This window comes from Epinephelus lanceolatus, chromosome 18 (assembly GCF_041903045.1).
Source record: "Epinephelus lanceolatus isolate andai-2023 chromosome 18, ASM4190304v1, whole genome shotgun sequence".
Taxonomy (NCBI): domain Eukaryota; kingdom Metazoa; phylum Chordata; class Actinopteri; order Perciformes; family Serranidae; genus Epinephelus; species Epinephelus lanceolatus.
In genome coordinates, this window is record NC_135751.1 from 13,697,969 (window position 1) to 13,718,079 (window position 20,111).

The 20,111-nt window shown below is 39.4% G+C and overlaps 4 protein-coding genes across 5 annotated transcripts; 1 reads left to right on the forward strand and 3 right to left on the reverse strand.

Annotated features, from left to right (window-relative positions):
* Nucleotides 1-113: 113 nt before the first annotated feature.
* LOC117268560 (uncharacterized) lies at nucleotides 114-3,835 on the forward strand. Its single transcript, XM_033645125.2, has 2 exons — nucleotides 114-343; nucleotides 659-3,835. The coding sequence occupies exons 1-2, from the start codon at nucleotides 250-252 to the stop codon at nucleotides 1,261-1,263; spliced, it is 699 nt and encodes a 232-aa protein (XP_033501016.2). The 5' UTR covers nucleotides 114-249; the 3' UTR covers nucleotides 1,264-3,835.
* LOC117268559 (putative nuclease HARBI1) lies at nucleotides 2,049-6,034 on the reverse strand. Its single transcript, XM_033645124.2, has 3 exons — nucleotides 4,857-6,034; nucleotides 3,952-4,183; nucleotides 2,049-3,834 (listed from the first exon to the last, which is right to left on the reverse strand). Exons 1-3 carry the CDS (start codon nucleotides 5,163-5,165, stop codon nucleotides 3,116-3,118), a joined length of 1,260 nt encoding a protein of 419 aa, XP_033501015.2. The 5' UTR covers nucleotides 5,166-6,034; the 3' UTR covers nucleotides 2,049-3,115.
* A 124-nt stretch (nucleotides 6,035-6,158) lies between these two features.
* On the reverse strand, nucleotides 6,159-11,498 carry elob (elongin B). Its single transcript, XM_033645126.2, has 4 exons — nucleotides 11,411-11,498; nucleotides 9,154-9,288; nucleotides 7,873-7,981; nucleotides 6,159-7,688 (listed from the first exon to the last, which is right to left on the reverse strand). Exons 1-4 carry the CDS (start codon nucleotides 11,411-11,413, stop codon nucleotides 7,576-7,578), a joined length of 360 nt encoding a protein of 119 aa, XP_033501017.1. The 5' UTR covers nucleotides 11,414-11,498; the 3' UTR covers nucleotides 6,159-7,575.
* Nucleotides 11,499-13,250: 1,752 nt separating this feature from the next.
* Nucleotides 13,251-19,994, reverse strand: LOC117267978 (uncharacterized). 2 transcript variants are annotated; one of them, XM_033644074.2, is made up of 12 exons: nucleotides 19,662-19,994; nucleotides 18,517-18,718; nucleotides 18,312-18,344; nucleotides 18,051-18,163; nucleotides 16,885-16,996; nucleotides 16,669-16,701; nucleotides 16,533-16,565; nucleotides 16,201-16,434; nucleotides 14,974-15,077; nucleotides 14,506-14,671; nucleotides 14,349-14,411; nucleotides 13,251-14,150 (listed from the first exon to the last, which is right to left on the reverse strand). In XM_033644074.2, the coding sequence occupies exons 1-11, from the start codon at nucleotides 19,724-19,726 to the stop codon at nucleotides 14,367-14,369; spliced, it is 1,140 nt and encodes a 379-aa protein (XP_033499965.1). In that variant the 5' UTR covers nucleotides 19,727-19,994; the 3' UTR covers nucleotides 13,251-14,150; nucleotides 14,349-14,366. The 2 variants fall into 2 exon arrangements, with proteins under 2 accessions (XP_033499965.1, XP_033499964.1); XM_033644073.2 differs by having other exon boundaries at nucleotides 13,251-14,163.
* Between the last annotated feature and the right edge of the window lie 117 nt (nucleotides 19,995-20,111).

The window sequence follows — 20,111 nt, forward strand, 5'->3', positions numbered from 1 at the left end:
CTTGTATTGAGAGCTCCACAGCGTTTAGGGATTGTAGTTTAGTTGGTACACCAAAGAACTTAAAAGCCCATTTGTATCAACTAAAACGGACTACACGTCCCAAGCTGCTACGTAACGTTGTTATAGTCATCGTTTTACTCGATGCGAGAAAACGCATCGGTGCCTCTGAGATGTTGTTAAATTCCACGATAGATACACACAATAAATAAAAAGAACTACTTTGGCTGCTATTTAAATGTGTTTAACACCATGGAGGTTATCGAGACAATTGTGATACAAAGTACTGAAGTGGAAGAAAAAGAGACGGTCGTGTCCAGTGTGGACACCGATAAAACCAAAGCAGGTCAGTACACGCAACATTAAGTTAAACAGGTTTCATCCAGTCACCGCATGAAGCGAGGAGGACCCGATGAGTGCGCAGTCTCTGCCTATTGCAGTGATTATGATCATAAACGGTGACTCATTTAATAACAGTGACATCAACGAGCATTAAAGTCAGTTACATCACCGAGAATTATATGTCTTCTGAAAACTTAATTCAAATTGGACAAGCTGTCTCAAATAAAATTAATAAACTTAAAAAACAGGTGAGAGGTTCTGTGCAAGGTCATATGATTTTTCAACCAATGACATGATGTACTTTTGTTTTCCTCTCTAGAATTTATATGGACACTACAGGCTACATGGCACCTTGTCAACACCAGACTTGAAATGGACCAGGCTTTTGACCAGCCAGTATGCAAGAAAAAGAAACTTTGGGAGATGGTGGCAGAGAAGGTGAACGCCAAACTAAGGGAGTCAGAGGTCACTGATGTCACTGTGAAGGCGTACGAGTGTGACCTCAAGTGGAGAAACATGCTGGCCACATACAGGAAGAACGCAGAAAGGGCCAAGAGGCTGGGGGTGGCCAGCGTCCACTGGGAGTTCTTCAAGGCCATGCATGAGGTCCTGGGTAAGAGCAGGGAGGAGATCGAAGCCCAGCGAAGGGCCAAACTCAGTGGGACGAGAGTGGGCAAAGCCATAGCCAGCAAGAGGTTTACCCCAATCCTCCCTACACCTCCTGTGACGGCTGCTCCCTGCACCGCCCGGCCTCCACAGGACGTCCTGCAGCTGTACATGGAGCTGCAAGAGAGGAAGATGAACATGTGGGCCCAGCAGAAAGCTCTGGAGGAGAGGAAGATAGAGGCTATTAACAACCTGGCCCAGGCCATCTCCAGCCTAGCTCAAAAGAACAGCACTCAGATGACAAAGGATGGACATTAGGCCAAAGGAGACATGAACTTCCATGTGTGTTGTTATGAAACAGCACGAGGAAAACTTAGTATTTCGTTTTTTAGTTGTCATGTTGGCACGTTTTTCACTGTTACAGTTTTAGGAATAGTTTGGCCAGTCTGACCTCTGTAGAACTTGACACAACAGGTAAAGCAGTTCAGAAACGAACTAACTGTAAGCAGATTACATGACTCCTCAAAGTTGTCCTTTTCTGTTGATGTCCTAATTGTCACTTATTTTTCTACCAAAGGAGAGGAGTGAATTATGGTTGACTGATGTTGGAGAGTAAGAACAACTAAAATGTTACTCACAAGGCACCATAACATCACTGTACCAGTTATTATTATCAGATGTCAACAACCTATGCAAGAACATGTTATTTTTTATGTGGGCCCCATGACTGAACAAACTGACGCAATGATTATGATCATTGTTCAAGAGAAGTCAAAGTCAGACTTAAACCTCTATATTATAAACTAGTCTGATAACAGTATTCATAGACAGATGCACTTTCACTATTACTGTATTAATCATTTACACATTATCAGGCAGTATGAACAGCTTCACTATGTAGTGTATTACAATAAACAGTCCTGCAATAAATACTAGCTTTGTGAATGTTATGTCCACTTTCACTGACCTATTTGACAGTGGACAAAATATTAGAAACACTATTTCCTTTGACTGTTTTATTGTGAAAGTTGTACCAGATATTGGGCCTCATGCAAGAAGCAAGATTCAAACAAATTTTCTTTAATTTTCATTTGTATACACCATTTGTTCTTTTTTTTGTTGTTAGTCACCATTGATTTCTTGGATTAACCAGTGTTTTCTTACATTTGCTCTTCTCTGAAATAAGAGAAAATTTTATGAGTGGTTGGGAGCACTCTTGTCAAGATAAAGAAAAATTCATTTTCACTGCCCACTAATTGTAAATGGCCAAAAATGCACAGAAATTACACAGTAAATTCAAAATGGCTGACTTCCTGTTGGATTTAGGGTACAGCTCCAAAAGACTACTTGGTAGGTCTGGACATGATACATGAGCACACCCAATTTCGTAGTTTTTATTTTTTTTAAATTTTATATAATTTATTAATCCCCCTGAGGGGACTCCATTTTCATTAACACTCAGGTCCAAAATACACACACATGCATAAACAGGACCAATACATGCACAAAGTGGAGAGATGTCGGAGTGAGGGGGCTGCCATAGACAAGCGCCCCAAGCGGTTGGGGGATTCAGTGCCTTGTTCAAGGGCACCTCGGCAGTGCCCAGGAGGTGAACTGGCACTATCCACCTATCCACCAGTCCACGCTCCATATTTGGTCCGGACGGGGACTTGAACAGGCAACCCTCCGGTTTCCAAGCCAAGTTGCAATGGACTGAGCTACTGCCGCCCAAAGTAAGTGAAACAGACTGTGGAGGCTATTTTGTTTCAAGTTTTGTGGGGGTGCTACAGAACCATTTTTTTACAGACCCATAAAATGTACCATTTCTGGTTTGTGTGCAAAGTCTTGTGAGTTTTTGAGCACCTTTATCCCCTCAGTAATGTAATTCGTTTGAGAGAAAAATAATTCCTCCACTTTCGAGAGGGTCCTCGCACTGTTCAGTGCTCAGGCCCTAACTCCGGATTACAAATATTTATTGTGGGAAAACTGCTAATTCACACAATGTAAATATTTTAACAGCAAACATATCCCTGTTATCTGATAGTAGCAGTGAAAGAGTTTTGAGTGCCAGCAGACTCAGACAGTAGAGATTCTAATAAAATAAACCTTTATATAACAAAACTGTACATTTACCTCCAAGGACACAAGCTCCCTGACAGACACTATCGCATCATCTGCTTATAGAATCAACAGTTTTAAACAACAAATCTGAGATGGCGTCTCGTCTCTGAATGCCCTCATCATCTACCTCCCCCTCTACCTCTCCAGTTATGGCTTCCTCTTTCTCAACATCCCCTTGAATCACTTGTCCCATGTCCAAAAACACGTTGTGCAACACACAGGCGGTCAGCACAACAGCTCTGGCTCTGTCATAGTTTCCAATATCCAAATACTTGAGCCTTTGAAATCTGGCTCTCAGGTTGGCAACAGCCTGATCCAGGATGTGAAAATGTCCCTCAAGCGTCTTGTTAAAGAGTTCCTCTTTTAGTCCTTGACTTCCTGAGTATGGGGTTAAAATCTGAGCAGTGAGCGGGTAGCCCGCTCTGGCCACGAGGCAGGAGCCAGAGGGCATCAGTTCAGGATGCTGTTTGAGTTTGTCTCTCAGAGTGATGCCTCTGTCCACGTCTGATCCTTTACTGATTCTGCAGTGTAGGAACCTGCCTTTACGATCACATATAAGCTGCAGGTTTAGCCAAGAGTCAGGATGGGCCTCCTTCTTCATCCTCTTCACCTCAGGCACTGTGCTCTCCACATCATGTTTTCCTATAGGCAGGCGGATAGGGATGCGAGTGTGTCCCAACACTCCCAGGACCTGAGGCACACCTGGAAGCTCCTCCTGCTCCTTCTCTGGACAGCAAAGTGGGAAAAGGGCCTCTAAAGCCTCGCTATCTGGAGAGTAGAAAGGATACACCCCCACCATCATTATTTTAAACACCATTTTTTCACCCAAATCACTGACAACATTGTGCTGATCATACCCCACAAACAACACTGAAGTCAACCCACCAACTGGCCATCTGATTTGCCTCTCTTCCAGCGAGTTTATGCGCTCACAGAAAGAAAAGAAGATCCTGTGGATGTTTCCTTTTTCCAGGTGAAAGCGGCGGGACACAGAGCGGTAGCTGATGCGCTCAGAGAGCAGGGTGAGGGACAGCAGGACAGTGTGGGACAGGGACAAGCGAGCCCGTCCGGCCATTCGAGCCCTGGATTTGGAGCTTTGAAGCAGGTCTGTGATGTGCTGATGAGAGAGAAAAGTCAGTCATTAGATTAAGTAGGTATTTCAGGTGAAAATGATTGTAAAAGTACCATAATGTGATCATAACCATGATGAAAATAGTGACAATTGATGCTTAATTCATCATGGTTACAACAAAGAGTGTGTCCTACAGGTCTGACAGCAGAAAAATGGAAGAGCTCTCATATTTATCTCAAAGATAGTTACTTTAATGACTGGAATATTTAGTTACAACAGTGGGCAGGTATAAAAAACTTTAGGCAAAGCCAAGGCATACACTGTTAAAATTTGGTCTAAATTAGGACAAAGGACGAGAGTTTCATTTTGTTAAAGTGATGAAATGTATGTTCATGTCATACAGTCTATGGTTTATCTACTGTACATGTGCATGTGTATTTATTTGTATATGCACATACTGTAGATACCTTAGTGTAGGTATAACTTTGGGAGGGACTTTGTCTCTGCTAGTTTTTGTAGTCAATGATTGTAAATGAATTATTCAGTTATTTTTTTTTTAATTTCTAGTATCATGGTGGCCTCAGGACAATTCCTCTTATCCTAGCAAAACAATGTAGATCTATAACTTAAGAATATCCTAGAACTGTGAAAGTACAGTTAGTAAAATGATCGTACCACCCTTTAACAGATCAACGGATCACTGAGGACAGGCTGATACCTTCACTGCAGCGCTGTCCACGGTCTCCAACGGTTCCCGGGGCTCTGGTGTCTCTTCCTCCGGGGCACTGCTGGATGTTGTCGTCTGTAAAACTTGAGGCTGCACATTAGTTTGACTCTGCAGTAACTGAACGTAAACAGTCGGATGAGGCTGAGTTTTGAGTCTTGCTATCAGGTCAGCCTCCAGGATCTCCTCCACCGCCTGGTCCAGCCGCTGGTCCAACTCGCTCGGGGAAAGCGGCTGCCACTCCCGCTCCACCATGTCCAGCACGGCTCGGCCCGCCGATAAAACGTGCTCGCTGACCTCCATTTGTTGTGGGCTATGTTCGCTTAGTCAGTGTTAAGTTGTGTGTCATCATTTCTTCGTGCGTGTAACGGTTAAACAAGTTATGTGTTGCCACTACGGATTACCGTCCCTAGCAATATAGGAAGCTAGCCTGCTAGTTAGTTTAAGCGTACGCTGCCTTCAAGTGCCTTCGGAAAGTTCAGTACTTTTAGAACAACGAACACAACTTTTTGCAACGTTTGTAAAGTGTTTTTTTTTAGAGTTTTATTTGACGTATGTTAAGCATCAACTTAAGTTTTGGAGGTGAAACATTCGTCAATTAATCAATTAGTCAACCAGTAGAAAATCTATCAAGCAAAAATGCCAAAGATCCTCTGGGTTCAGCCTGTCAGATGGGAGGATTTGATGCTTCTTTTATGATTGTAAATTTAATATCTTTTCTTTTGTACATTTAGTCGGACAAAACAATTGATATAAACACGTCATCTTAGGTGCTGGCATATTGTGATAGGCATGTATCAGTATTTTCTGACATCTTATTTACCAAATAAATATTGATTTAGGAAACAAATTAATTGGAAATTAATGTATTGCAGTCCCAATTAAGTTACACTTTCCACACATCTTTTTTACTAGCTCTCCCAATATAAGGTGATAAACACGAGCAGAACAAATCCACAAGTTGTCGCCTTACAAACTTTGAGGTCTACACACCCCAGTGATAGTACAACTCAGCCCAACCCATGTGATTGGCTGCCGTTTTAATTCATTGCTGCTCCCTTCATCAAGCTGCCATGAACCTTTGTGCTAGCTCATGTTATTGAATATAACAGTGACATTTAATCTGCACTTTAAGAAAATGCTAAACACCATATGATCAACTGCTGTTAACAAATGCAATGCATAATCAATAACTGAATTCCTGTGTTTTGAGTGTGCACGACATAATATAATATTGTGTTAATACATTTACCTTTGACTAACTACACGTAAAAAAAACACCACAGTGCACAGGGGTGAAAAACAGTTGTTTTAATGTTAAATCAGTTACAAGTGCAACTTTGATCATGTCCCACTGTTTAACAGCCTCAATTTGCAAATGTTAATGTCAACAATTTCATTCAACACCCCCAGGTCAGAATATACTTTCCTGTTGTAACTAATGGAGGTTTTGTTGTTTTTAAATTTTATTATTCTAGATTGTGAGATCCAGTGTTGTATTTGAATTTTCTGATGTGCAAATGAGTTCATTTTTAATTCATTTTTAATTTTAGAAAAACAATGTGTATTAAGGTATTAATGGGGTATAATACAACACAAATTGCAGCATGAACTAAATGTAAAGGGGCAGTGATTTTTTTTTGGATAATAGAGAGTCAAATGTGCAGCCCACTACTCACAGACACAGTTCAAAACTCATCATGTAACAAACTACCTGTTTAACTTAAAACTGTTTACTGGAAACATTTAGGCCCACTGATTCAAGTCATGAAGATTTCATCAACATCTCCAAGATGTCATTGGCTACAATCAAACATTGGAGAGAAAAGTTGGTTAGTCCCCACCTTCATAAGTAAGGTAAAAAATAATCAACAATCACTATTATTTAATTTTTGATTGCTGCTCTGACTGTCAGACATTTCATTTTCAACACAAGGTCCACGCCAGTGTTACATGTGTTGTAGATACCCACAACTGAGTGCAGTCAGTCTCAGTAACTTCTGTGAGCAGCTACAGTATGAAAACTACAACTACTGATTGGTTAAGTACCAAGAAATGTTCATCTTAATGCCAGATCTCCCGCCAACAAGTGAATCTATTTTATTTCAGATTCATACTGTTCGAAAGTTTTTGAAATACAGATAGTAACTTAGAAATTCACAAACTCCTAGCTATTGTCGCAACACATATCCAGGCCAAAGACCAAAAACATGTTAAATCCTAGTAATAGTTTAATAAAGAAACACACAAACATAAAGCCTAAAAATGTCACGCCTTATCAACTCCCACATTTAAGCCAGCAAAATAAAAAACACAAGTAAGGCAGCAATAACCTTACACCAAATAAAGACTAGAATTAATTAAATACGAGGTACAATTTTTTTATGTTCAGCCGTTACCAATCCCATGGATGACTGACAGTGTCGTGACAAGTCCGTCAGGTATCTCTGAAGGGTCTTGTGTGAAATTATCAATTTATCTAGCATGCGTTCACTGATTTCAGGACAAATGAACCACTTTGAAGCACCTGCCATCACATTTACAACAAGGGGAATCCATGTTTGTAATTGTTTATGCCCAGCTGAAGATCTGTCGTCGGCAAGGTAAAACTCACCCGCGGAGGCATCACTTCCCAAAATTAATCCCCTCCCTCCCCCCGTGCATCCTCCCTCCGACCCCCTGTGCGTCCCTCTAGTTTTGCAGGGCCCCTCCCTCACTGTACAGCCTGCTCGTTGGCTGTGCTGCCCGAGTCCTGGGGCTTCATGACGTCAGGGAGCTCTGGGGGAGTGGAGAAAGGCTCGATCCTCAGCTGCTCAAATGAATCATCTGAGGGAACGACAGAGAAAGTGACAACATGACAGAGTAAATCTAAACACAAAAAAATCAGAGCTACTACAGTTCAAAACAACCTGCTCAGCTCAAAATAACACAAGTGAATGGATGGTGCCACGACAACAACACTAAGTGAAAATGGTCTAATATGGAGCCTTTTAAAAGGTGAACTACTTACCGCTCAAACGGAAAGCTAATCCCACTGTGGCTGGGGCCTGAGGTCGGGCTGTTTGATTTGTAAAGCCACAATTTCCAAGAGTTTGACCATCATTAAGCATCACGTCATCCTGGTGAAGAACATTTTAAAAAGATAAAAGTAGCAGCTATTCATTCAATACATTTTATTTTTCATGTTACACAGTGCACATCTTCAGCCTTTTCAGAGATGGTGTTCAAAGCACTTGAAGAGATTTGTGAGACCAAGTTGCCAGGTCAGTGAGATGAGTGAGAACTCATCAGTTTCACACGGTGCTCTCTGTTGTGAAAACGACTTGTGACAAGTTTGTATCAGTGTCAGTTTAGTTTTAAACTGGATGGTGAAAGACTCATTTAACTGTTGGCTAAATTACATGATGATAAAACATCATCCAAGCTCTGCATTTGGCTTTTAAACACTTTCTCACAGGTGGATGATATGGTAAGATGTTATGTTGCAACATCAACATATAGTATGATATAATAACCTTAATTAAGAGTGTATTATAGATAAAATAGACAGGGGTGTCTATTTTTAGTACTCTAGTGAACCTAAAAAAAACAACGCACTTCATAACATTGATGAAATAATCCCATAAAAATACTACACTCTAAAACAACCAGCGATACTTTGGGGCTCACTAACTCATAAACGGTATTAGGACTGCAAATAAGTTCCATTATCAATTGATCTGCCGACTGTTTTTGATTAACTGTCAAGAACGTAAATAAGGAAATGGTAAAGATTTGCCATTTATGGCTTCTCCAAGGCTGTTTTGATGTCTTCAGTTTGCTTGTGTTGTCTGACCAAAAGTAATGTGTGGCATTTTAGCTTGCAAGTGGCTGAAACAATTAATTTCTTATTAAAAGTTGCAGATTAGTTGTTGACTAAGTGTTGCAGCTCTTAATGGTATAGCTAATTCTTTGAATGTGGACAAATTCATATCGTTTCACCTTAATCAGACAGTGTTACAGTATGAAAGTAAATACCAATACTGCTCTCAACATAACTCAGGTGGGTGTGAGCAACAACAACAAACCAAGAAGCTGTTAGCTATATGTATGCAGTTCACTAACTGGTCATGACATTAGATAAGACAGATAAGATCTGTTTAAGATAAGTTAAGTTCACAGACAGCGCACACAATGGAATAGTGCAGAGTCTGTTAAAATGTTGTGGTAATTTATAAATAACTGTATTTGTTCCCAAGCAACTCTCTGAACAGAAGAAATTCTGATCTGAAAGCTGCTTCATGTAATTTACCTTATAAAGCCTCTGATCTTCAGGTGGCCTCTTTAAAATGCCTTCCACAATGCGCTTCAGTTCATAGACTGTGGTAGACTCTTTGGCATCTGTGAAGATGGTCGTCTTGTGACGTCTGATCATTAGAAACACATCCTGAAATAAGATAAGTAAGAAACACAAAAGTGGAAATGAGACACCAATGACTTCCACCAGTATTCACTTCAGAATAAGTCCATTGTTGACCTTATAAATGCTGTTTATTCAAACATGACCCAGTAAACCTCTGAAGGCACACTTCACCCTGTAACAACTCATTCATGTTGTGGTGTTTTAATCGGTTTTGTCCAAAGCTAGAAAAACAACCAAGACTTAAGTTAGATATGCTGAATAATAACATCTCTGTCTATTTCAAACCCATGAGCCCCACTAAGGGGATAGAGGATAGAAGCAGATAGAAGCTTCATAAAGTGCTCAGTGGTGGAAGACATAATATCCTTTACTTAAATAAAAAGTACCAATACTTAACTGTGAGAATACTCCACTACAAGTTAAGGCCCTGCATTCAATCCCTTACTTAAACAAAAGTATGTAAACGTTATCAACAAAATGTACTTTAAGTAGCATAAGTAACAGTTCTCATTGGGCAGTAAAGTGTTACCTGTCGGTGTTTTACTTGTATATATGTTTTGGATTAAAGCTGGTATCAATGTTGCATTTTACTGCTGCAGATGTTTAAAATTGTGCTTATTTTAACGCCGTTATATAATTTTGGGTAGCTTCAACTTCAGCAATGATCTCTAAGATCATTAATAGTTTGCAGCATCACTGTCCTGTGGGAACCATGCATCTCTAAAAAGTCAACTTTTCATGGTGTCAGGAAAAACTGTTTTTCGGCGTTGTGACAATGTACTTACTAGCTTATCCAAGAAGTTTAACTAAAGGAGCAGAATGTTGATAATCTATAAAGAAACTAAAGCTGCCAGATAAATGAGGTGGAGTAAAAAGTACATTTGTCCCTAAGATGTTGAGGACGAGAAGTATAAAGTAGCAAAAATAATAAATTCATCAAGTTCAAGTACCTTGAATCTGTAAAGTACTTGGGTTAATGTACTATGTTAAATTTCCACCACTGCATTTACAGTTATTGACCAAACTGAAGCAAAAGCATGGGTTAATGTGAAACTTATTGAGGGCGGGATTTGATCAAAACACCTGCAGTACAGGGAACCACAACACAAAAGTAACCAGGGGAAGCCCTGACCGAAAGTACTGATAGATTTGAATGTCACATGCTAATGCAGACAGGCATGTGGCAGATGTAAACATGGGGGTACATAAAGATGCAGGTTAAGTAAATACTAACTTTCTAATTAATCATAGAGTGATAGCCATTGCTCACTGAGGTTAAAGCAAATTGGGCAGCAGATTGCCTCTTGTTTATGTACCTCCACTGCCTGTATTAGCCAGGTTATAACCACAGGGCTAAGCTGTGTGGCAGCAGTGGTGGTGAGGCTAACAGTGACAGCAGTTTGGAGAGTTAACTAGTTGATAAACTGGTTAGGTTTACATAAAAAAAGCAAACAGCTCCTCTCAATAACGTCACGCCAATCTCTACCGAGGCGTTTGAGGACACACGGTGCGGCAGCTGCTAGCTAGCTTAGCTGTGGCTACTAGGTACTCGTTCAACCAACTGTTAGCTGAAGTAGCTTCTTCAGTAAACTGGGTCTGGAAATCGTGCCCCCTTCTCCCAAGCCACCGCTTAACGTTACTAAACACACTGTTTTGCCTAACGATGAACTACCTGCATTAAACTGTTAACACAAGTTTTTTTAATCTCTGTTGTTACATACACGATAACGTTAGCCGAACTGACAACTTTAGCTAGTTAGCTTCTTCACGGCTAGTTAGCCATTTTATCAAAAGCAAAGTTTGTTGGTTGAGCTGTCACTTATCCAAAATAATGTTAATGTATGTACCCTTTCGTGTGGACCCTCCTCCATTAACCTTGTTATCGATTCGAGCATTATAAAGTAATGTCTAGCTAGCTTGAGGTACAATGTTGACGTTAACCAACGTAAGGAAGCTAACCCATATTAGCTAGGGTTAGCTAAACAAAGACATCAGCTTTTGGGTGGTCGCTTTTTGTGACAAGCTTGGTTCAGCTACTGTCAGCATACATTTTAACACTTACGGAATGACTTAATGATTAATTAAGTAAGGTTTGGCCAGTAAACAGGCCACTGCATTTTGTGCTGTATCTGTTTTCCTCACTCACCATTTCTTGCGGTTGGTTGCACGCAGAAAAAAAAAACGCCTCCACTGCACAGCGACAACTGTGAGATCACAGCAGCATCAGACAGCCACACCTGCAACCGCCAAATCAACCAGCAGGGGGCGGTGCATGAACTTCTTTATTTTATTCTTCTTTTAATGGCAAGTTGTTGTTATTGATACATTATTATCATGCCAATTTGGTTTTAAGGTCCGTGTGTTTAATTCAGAGACGTCAAACATACGGAAATGGCCCAGCAAAGGGCCTGGTCCGGCCCACTGTGTTACTTTTCACACCTCATATTGATGCACTTGTGGAGGCCAAGAGGTGCCAGGTTTCAGGAGCAAGTTATACAGTAAGTGGCCCATTTCAGTCAGTTCAAATAATGAATACTTATTGTGGTCACATTTAAAGATATTGAACACTGTGCAGAATATTGTTAATAAGCAGCTGTACCAGACACTTCTATGTTATAACAGTATTGGTGGAACCCTACAGCTAAGGCACTGCCAAAACATTTTATTTGTAAATGGCTGTACAGCAGGGGTTTATTTAACCTGCTTCATCAATAGCTTTCACTTTAGTCAGGTTTGGTGATGCCAGTTTTAATACACAGGAGTGGACATGTATGCACATGTGAATAGTAGACTCACTGAATGTGGGGGGGATCAATTATTGAAATTACACTTATTTGTCTTAAGATATCCAAGGCTGTTTGTCATCTGTTTTGTAAAAGCATGTTTCCAGAATGTACTCATATTTATAGGTTATTCTACAATTCTACAATTAAGATCTACTTGGGCTGTATGTTGCCCATGGACCTAAATGGCCTTGACAACCCTGGTTTAATCTCTTAAACAGTTACTGTCTTTAACTTTTATATTTAGGACAAAAAACACGACATGATCCACAGTCTCCATTTGATTGCAGACTTAGATACTTTACAATAAGGTAGTTTAGTATATCCCAGTCTAAATCAAATATTGTTCTTTTCTACTTTTCCCAAGTGACCTTCCCACTCCGACTTCTTGCTGGATCTGATACAGATGCCCTCCTCTTAAGCTCTCCATCCCATAACCTTTGCCCAAGTGACTTTACTTAATTCCAAATTAAAGATTTGTTCTCTGCCTTAATTTCTGGTATTGGCAACTCAACTTGCTATAAATCCATATGGGGCAAATTGATGTTCCTCTTTCCTTCCCTTTAACGTCTACATGAGCTAGTAAATGAACTAATTTTGATACTTTGGTTAGGATACACAATCTCACAGTTTTACGTGGCAGCAAATATACCAGCACAATTCAACCAAAAACGTATTTGTCGAGATATGATTTTTCATAAAGCCTCACACCTCCCTTTGAGCTCAGCAGTACACCTCTGCAGGATCAAAACCATTTTAACACACTGAACAGAGTTTCACCATCAGACCAATTATAAACCTTCATCATGTCTCCTTCCCTGCTGAAACAAACAGGTGTTTTCTTCTCACTGGTTGGTTCTTTCACGTGGGAGGACACACTTCCTCCTCTCAGCCTGATAGCAGCTGTCACCGCACTGAGTGGGACAGCTGAGCTGACAGCAGCTGAGAGACACAAATCAAGTAAGGTGCTACGAGCTGTGGAAGATCAAGGTTTGTTTATCCAGTTGTGACGTATATGTGACATTGTGGCTTTGCTGGCTGGGCAGCGGTCACTATAAACGGAAGAAAAAACTATAGAAAGATGTAAAATCATCTAAAGCATACATAGATAGACACACTTGTCATACAATTTATAGTTCTTAAAATTTTTTTTAAAAAAGACTTAAATTAGGTGCAGATTTTTATTACCATAAGACTGTAATCTGTAAACAAAGAGGCTCCAATTTATTGCCTTTGCAGATGCAACTCAGACATAATATAACAGATGTGATTCTTCTGCTGCAGATGCCTTACATACTGCACATGTGCACCGATCATTTGTCAAAACCAACATGGAACACATTAAAATAGTTGAAAACACGCCATGGTTCAATATGTGCTGCTGTATTTTCACAGTCTTAATTTGCTTCTTGCATGCTTAATCAAAGCACTTACTATTTAAAGCAAGTTTATTTACATGTTTTACATTCTGTACATATTAAACAACAACGAGGCACAGCGGCCTTAACTTTGCCTGGACTATTCTCAAAAAATATAACTTAAAGGCATTGGAAAAAGGGGGACAGATTACAAAGTGAAAAAAAAATCCTGATGTAAAGCATAACAATGTTATATCCATCAGACTTATATGGCTCAAGCACAAAACTAACATCATCACTCTAAACGTTTGGTCATTACTCAGACTGTTTAAGACTTGCATTTACTTTGTCAGGAACTTGACATTCCCTCTGGTGCCAAACTGCACACTGTGATGTTTTTTAGTATTTCAACACAATATTCTACTGAGTTGATGGACAAAAAAATGGGTTAAAGCCAAAACATGGACTGAACTAGTTGAAAATGATATTAAGTTTCTGGAAAGTGGAGGATGCTGTAGAAATCTACAGGTATTTGCCACACCCGTCCAGTCGACAATGTCACCATCCTGATTAAGCTATCAGGGTCACTGTATTCCCACTGTGTCCATGAAGTACTGGAGAGTTCCAGCATTTTTCCCTTGACAATCATTCACACAATCAAAGAAATTCCCATGGCCGAAAATTACGCTTCCTCCCTGGTTCGGTCAAGGAAACCAAGCCCAGCTTCATTTCCACATCAGCCGACCTGAAAAATAATACTGAGTGAGACAAGAAAATTTAGAAAATTTATCTGAGATGTTTTCAATACACCAACTTTCTCTTTCTGTAAAACACCTTGTGAAAATGCCAATATACTCCACAAATTTCAAGACACCATGAAGAAGAACACAACATTCAAGTATGATGAACTTACACACAAAAACCTAAAATATGTTCAACTCACCAAATAAACTTTAAATATCTATCTAACGACGAAAGCACTCTCTCGGATCTTGGAATAAGCGTACTATGGGACAGAGAGGCAAGAACACCAGAGTCATTTTACAGTATATAAAAAACAAAGGCTCATCAAAATTCAAAAGTCCAAAACCTAGACTTACATTCAGTCCTCTGGGGGATTTGATGGGCTCCAGTCCTGTACAGCAGAGCACGGAGAAGGGCCTTTCCTTAGTCTTTGAATGCTCTTTGAAACACAGACTGAAAACCTTGGCGGGCAGGTAGACATCCCAGTCAGCTGCATGCTCCTCTATTAGATCACTTACCATCCTGTTGGGGAGCAGCGGAAAGAAAACATGTAGTCATGATGAGAGATATTTCAGCTACAGGAGTGTCCTTAATGCATTTATCAGTTTAAAAGGAAAAATTCACAGGATATACGTTGGCACTGCTGAGAAGAGCGACAATTTCAGTTTTGTACAAACACCTGACCTCTGTGCTCATTTCTTGATTGACTGTATTTTTCATGCTCATCTGCTCTGGCTGACTAGCCAACATGAGCTAGAAGAGGCATCAGTGCAGTGCAGATATATTGATACGAGAACACATATTGACTGGGATACTGTACAGACCTGTCAATTAGCTGCTGTGTGACCAGATCCACGGTGCCAGTCTGTTGATGATAGATGACAAGAGCGACGGTGACCTTCAGCTGCTCTTTCAGTTCTCTGTTGATCTAGCATAGGGATACATTCACACAGTATGTTTTTGTGAGACACAAAAATGTGCATTATGCAGCAAGCTTAAATCCCACCCCCACTCTTTGCTAGCATCTGTCCCACTAACATCTCTTACTCAGTGGAATTTTAATTCTTCAGCCTTTCTGAAAAGCTTAACTGGTCCCTGGAGTTTTATGTCCATATTCTCAGCTACATGTCTACTGTTGAACTGGATATTGAGACCCAAACACATCGTTATTTTAACTAAGTTAAAATGACAATTATTTTGTTATTTTGTCATTATTTAACAACAACAAATCTTAAGCTGCTTTTACATTATATAAGATAGATGGAAAAACCCTGTCATGTTTACAACCTGCGAGCATAGTTGTAGTCTTTTGGGGGTTATAAATACTGTGCATGTACAGTATACCACTATATCCATTCAATTTTTAATTGAATGTTCAATGACAGTCTCTGGCTTATAAAAAGCATCTTTGGTTGGTTTTCCAGGATTTCAGACTGAAATTCAGATTGTCTTGTATTGTATTTTGATTTGAAGGCTATTTACTAGTCATAAAGGGGACATATTCGGTTTCTACTGGAACATGTTTACATGCTTTAATGTTCAAAAAACACTTTATTTTCCTCATACTGTCTGAAACACTCCATGTTAGCCCCTGTCTCTCTAAGCCCCCTCCCAATAAAGCCCAGTCTGCTCTAATTGGTCAGTGATTCTGAGTCTTATGTATCTCAGCATCTCTGCACCATAATTGCAGTTGGGGAATAAGTGTAACAGAGTATAGCGGCACTTTTTATGGTGAAAAGTCACCAATAAAAGCTTCTAAAACCAAAATCTTTATAATCAGGCATGTTCTAGGAGGAATGTTATCCAAAATCGGGGAGAAATTAACAACATCAGCAACCAAGATTACATGATTATCTGATGGTAGCATGTAGCTACATGTAGCAGGGTAGGCTATGTAATGTAAACACTTGCAGTAGCATGACTGAAGCAGATGACCATTTAATCTGTCATGAGTTGACAGCAGCTTGTCACGAAAGAAGAAAAAAAAACGTTGGAAACAGAATATTCAGAACGGTCTGAAACCTGAGCAGTTCAATCAGCAAAGCACTCACTTTGTGGACTATGTCATGAGGCAGTCTGGAGAGGATTCTGAGCGGGTATCCAAAATGGGCAATGATGTTGGTGATGTGCTGTGCCACATCTGAAGGGAGGCACGACTGCATTGGCACAGCTTCCACCCACTTGGAGTAGTAGTCTGTCACAGTCAAAATGTATTTGTGTCCGTTGAGAGTTTGGGGCAGCGGTCCTCTGACATCCAGACCAAGCCACTGCCACGGCTCTTTCACCTGCCATCAGAAATACAATGTGAATACAGTAAGAATCCCACAAGGTTTAGCTTGTATTTAATGTTGCAGTGCACTCAGATAATCCTGTTGTAACTTACCTCTATGACCTTTTCAGGATCTTCACACTCTGTCTGTGAACGTTACAGAAGAGCACTTGATTAAAATACCTCATAATCGCAGAAGTCAAAGTACAAAAGACAAATATTGTAGATTACAATCATGAGAACAACTTACATTAAAATTATCATCTGGAGCCCACTGAATATCCTGTTGGCGAGTTTCAAAAATTACAACTTGGGTAACATAACAGTATTTGATAAAAATGTGCAATAATAAAAATAAACATCATACAACAAAAGACTTTTGATTAGCCCAATGTCATATCATAATTGCCATAATTTATGCTTAAGATGAACAAAAATAATGATATCACAAAATAGTACCGCTTACCCGAGGTGCACAATAATCTCCATGGAAGAAATGTGGAAATGACTCTATCTTCATCAACCCTTCATCCACTATAATCCTCCATTTGTCATTTGACTTTTTTGGGTCTTTGTCTCTAAACATAAAATCAGAAAAGGTCAACACGTTAAAGAGGCAACAATCCAAAACGGTACAAACCGAATGCAAAATGTTATACTGAAATCTGGTTCAGACAGAAACTGCTTGTTACTTCCTTTGATGCAGACAATCAAAATAATGCAAGAATTTATCCAATACCTATAGAACTTATATACTTGTAATAGAGCATCACAACGTGTGAAGATAAAACTAATCACCTGGGTTCAGGTTAGGTGTGCAATAAATTCTAGACAAGTCACAATTAATATATTAATCAATTAGTCAATATTCTGGAGTTACAGCATTTGAAATACAAGGATTTGCTGCTCTTCTTTGTTTTATGTGACATTAAACTTCATATATGGAAATCTAAAGACACTGTCTTGAGCTTTGGGAAATTGAAAAGGGGCATTTTAAAACTACTTTCTGGCCTTTGATAGACAAAGCCAATCAGAAGAATAATTGACAGATCAACTGATAATTGTCTCACTGTGCAGAACTCTAAAAAAACTGGTTAGTCAGAGGATAAACAACATCTCTCTTGCTAATCCTGTTTACCTTACATAGATCTGTGTACAAAACCTTCCCGAAACATTAGGCTTGCAGCCATGAAACTTACATTTACATAAACTTGTATAACAAAGTTTAGAGGCAGAAGTCCACGTGTTCATGTTTAGTCTTTGAAACGTTATGATTACACGCACAAACCTATACCATACAGACTTTATATAATCACTTGCAGTGTGACAGTAGAAATGTACACCGAAACTGAGTTGACAGATTTACGTATCTACATCCATGTCACTTGTCAGCATGGTTGTTTAGAGTTTTCTGATTGGCTGATCAACTTAGGGAATCAGTGAGATAATGACAGTAGGATGAGCAAAACAAAAAAATGACACGCCCATAATTGATCAGCATGGTCCAAGAGAGGCCAGGTCTGTACGATATTACAGAGAAACTTTATGTCAACACAGTAAGGGAAAAAACACTGAGGGCTGATAGCAGTGACAGTGGAAGGTCAAGAAACTTCCCTGTCTGTAGTCACATACCCTGCAGGCTCTTCTTCTGTCTGGCTGGGCTCTTTGTTCTGGACTTTTCTCTTTGCTGTGGCAGGAGTGGTCATCTGAGACTGAGCTGGACTTGTCTGTGAGGAAGCAGGTGGCTGGGTTGACAATAAAGTGCCTTTGTTAATATCTCCCTGAGCAAACAATGTTTTATAAGTACAGAATATGATCAAACTAGCTTGCGAAAATGACAAGTGAATCATGTAACTATAGCCTAAGTTAAATATCAATACAATATGCTCTCACCTTGTTTCTTTTACTTCTTGGGTTGATGGAAGCCTACATTGGGGAAACAGTGACAGTAATTGCATATGCAATCTTTATTTTAAAGAATATCACAAACAGATGAAGATTATTTTAAGGGGTTTTACTGTCTTCTTCATAAACTACTTTTTCAATTCAATGAGGCAGCATGATCCACTGATACTGAATAACTACATTAACTACAAACCTTTCTTTTCTGTGCGTCACCAGGGGATGAAAATATGGTGGGAACTGCATCTTCTTTGAGTTTGACACATTTGCCTGTTCTGTCAATGTACTGGTCCTCAAAGTGATTGCTGCACAGCACAGAGAAGCGAGATGGGGTCCAGTCCTTCCACTTCATGTTGATGAGCCATTTCTTGAGTTTTCGGGGATTGTAAAGGGGAAACCTGTAGTAGCATAAACCTTATTAATATGGTGATTTGTGAGGGAACTACAACACTGAACTCCATTTAAAAGCCAGTACTATTTGCCTATTAGTTCTTGATGACATTTATTCATAGTTAAAGATTACTTTAGGCTTTTTCTAAAATCCTAATGTTATATGGAAAAAATCACATGCACAAGGAAGTAAGTATTGCACTTCTATAAAGTTTTAGCTTTTAAATTGTCTTACAAACTTTATTACTTGTGGGAAGGACATAAGCCAAATACATCCAAAAACTAATAAACATACTTTAAAAGGTCTGTCTGGATTAAAGTCCATTTTGTTTCTCTTCTCTGTTAGGCTATATTTCACTGCATTGGCCATTCATTTCAAAATTCTTTCCTCCCTCCTAAAATGCCCATTTTGTTTCCTGAAAGTCTCAAGTCTTATGGAAACCAGTGGTAAAAAGTTACTATATTTCCTTAACTTTACTTAGTATTTATACATATTGTACTTCAAACGATTTAAATATACCTTTGCTTTACTGGAGTATTACAATTTCCTGTTTCTTGATAATTCTTTTGTACTTTATTTCAGCGAGAAAAAAAATGCACTTTCACAGTGAGCTGAAGTGCATTTCCACTATTTAATACTAGCTGCATGACTGCCTCCAGTTTGAACTCTTGCAATGAAATAAAACAAAGAGAAGTAGCAAAACGAGAAGCTCAAACCAAGCAATGGTTGGTATTTTAACTTTAGATTAATCACTTATCAAAACAGTTGTCTGAATCATCTCCGATACTTTTTTAAATAAAAAGTGTAGTTAAAACTCTAAACTGAGCTTGAAAACGCAGCCAGCGAAAACCAAGAAGTTGCTTTTGTGATGTTTACGTTAGCTAGCTTGACTAACGTTAACAAAACTGCCCGCTATTCCCTATTTTGAGGTAATAAATGTTAATACTCACTTAAAATACTTCACATCTGACTCGCTGGAGCTTTCACAGTTGTAGGCACATGTATACCTTCCCATTTAGTTCACAATTTCGTTCAGTTTGCAAACACACAAGCTAGTTCTTTTTAAGTTGTTGAAGGGTCCAGTCAAGTTAGCGTCAATACAACGCAACATCCGGCCAGAATTTTCGAAATAGCCTCAGGACGTGTTTGAAAAAAAGAGTAACAACAAGCCGTGAAATAATTCTTAACAATTATATAGTATTCGGCAGTATATCAAAATATAGTATTGCGTTACTTGTATCAAACCCTGTTAAAGAAAAAATTCAACGGCATTTGTAAATTGAGAAAGCGGGAAAATCCTGCTAACTTGATAAAATCATAGAAACAACTTCACCAACGGATGTCGTTTCTTCTTCTTCGTGGCGAGTTAATTTCGCATTTATGCTCTGCAACGCCCCCTC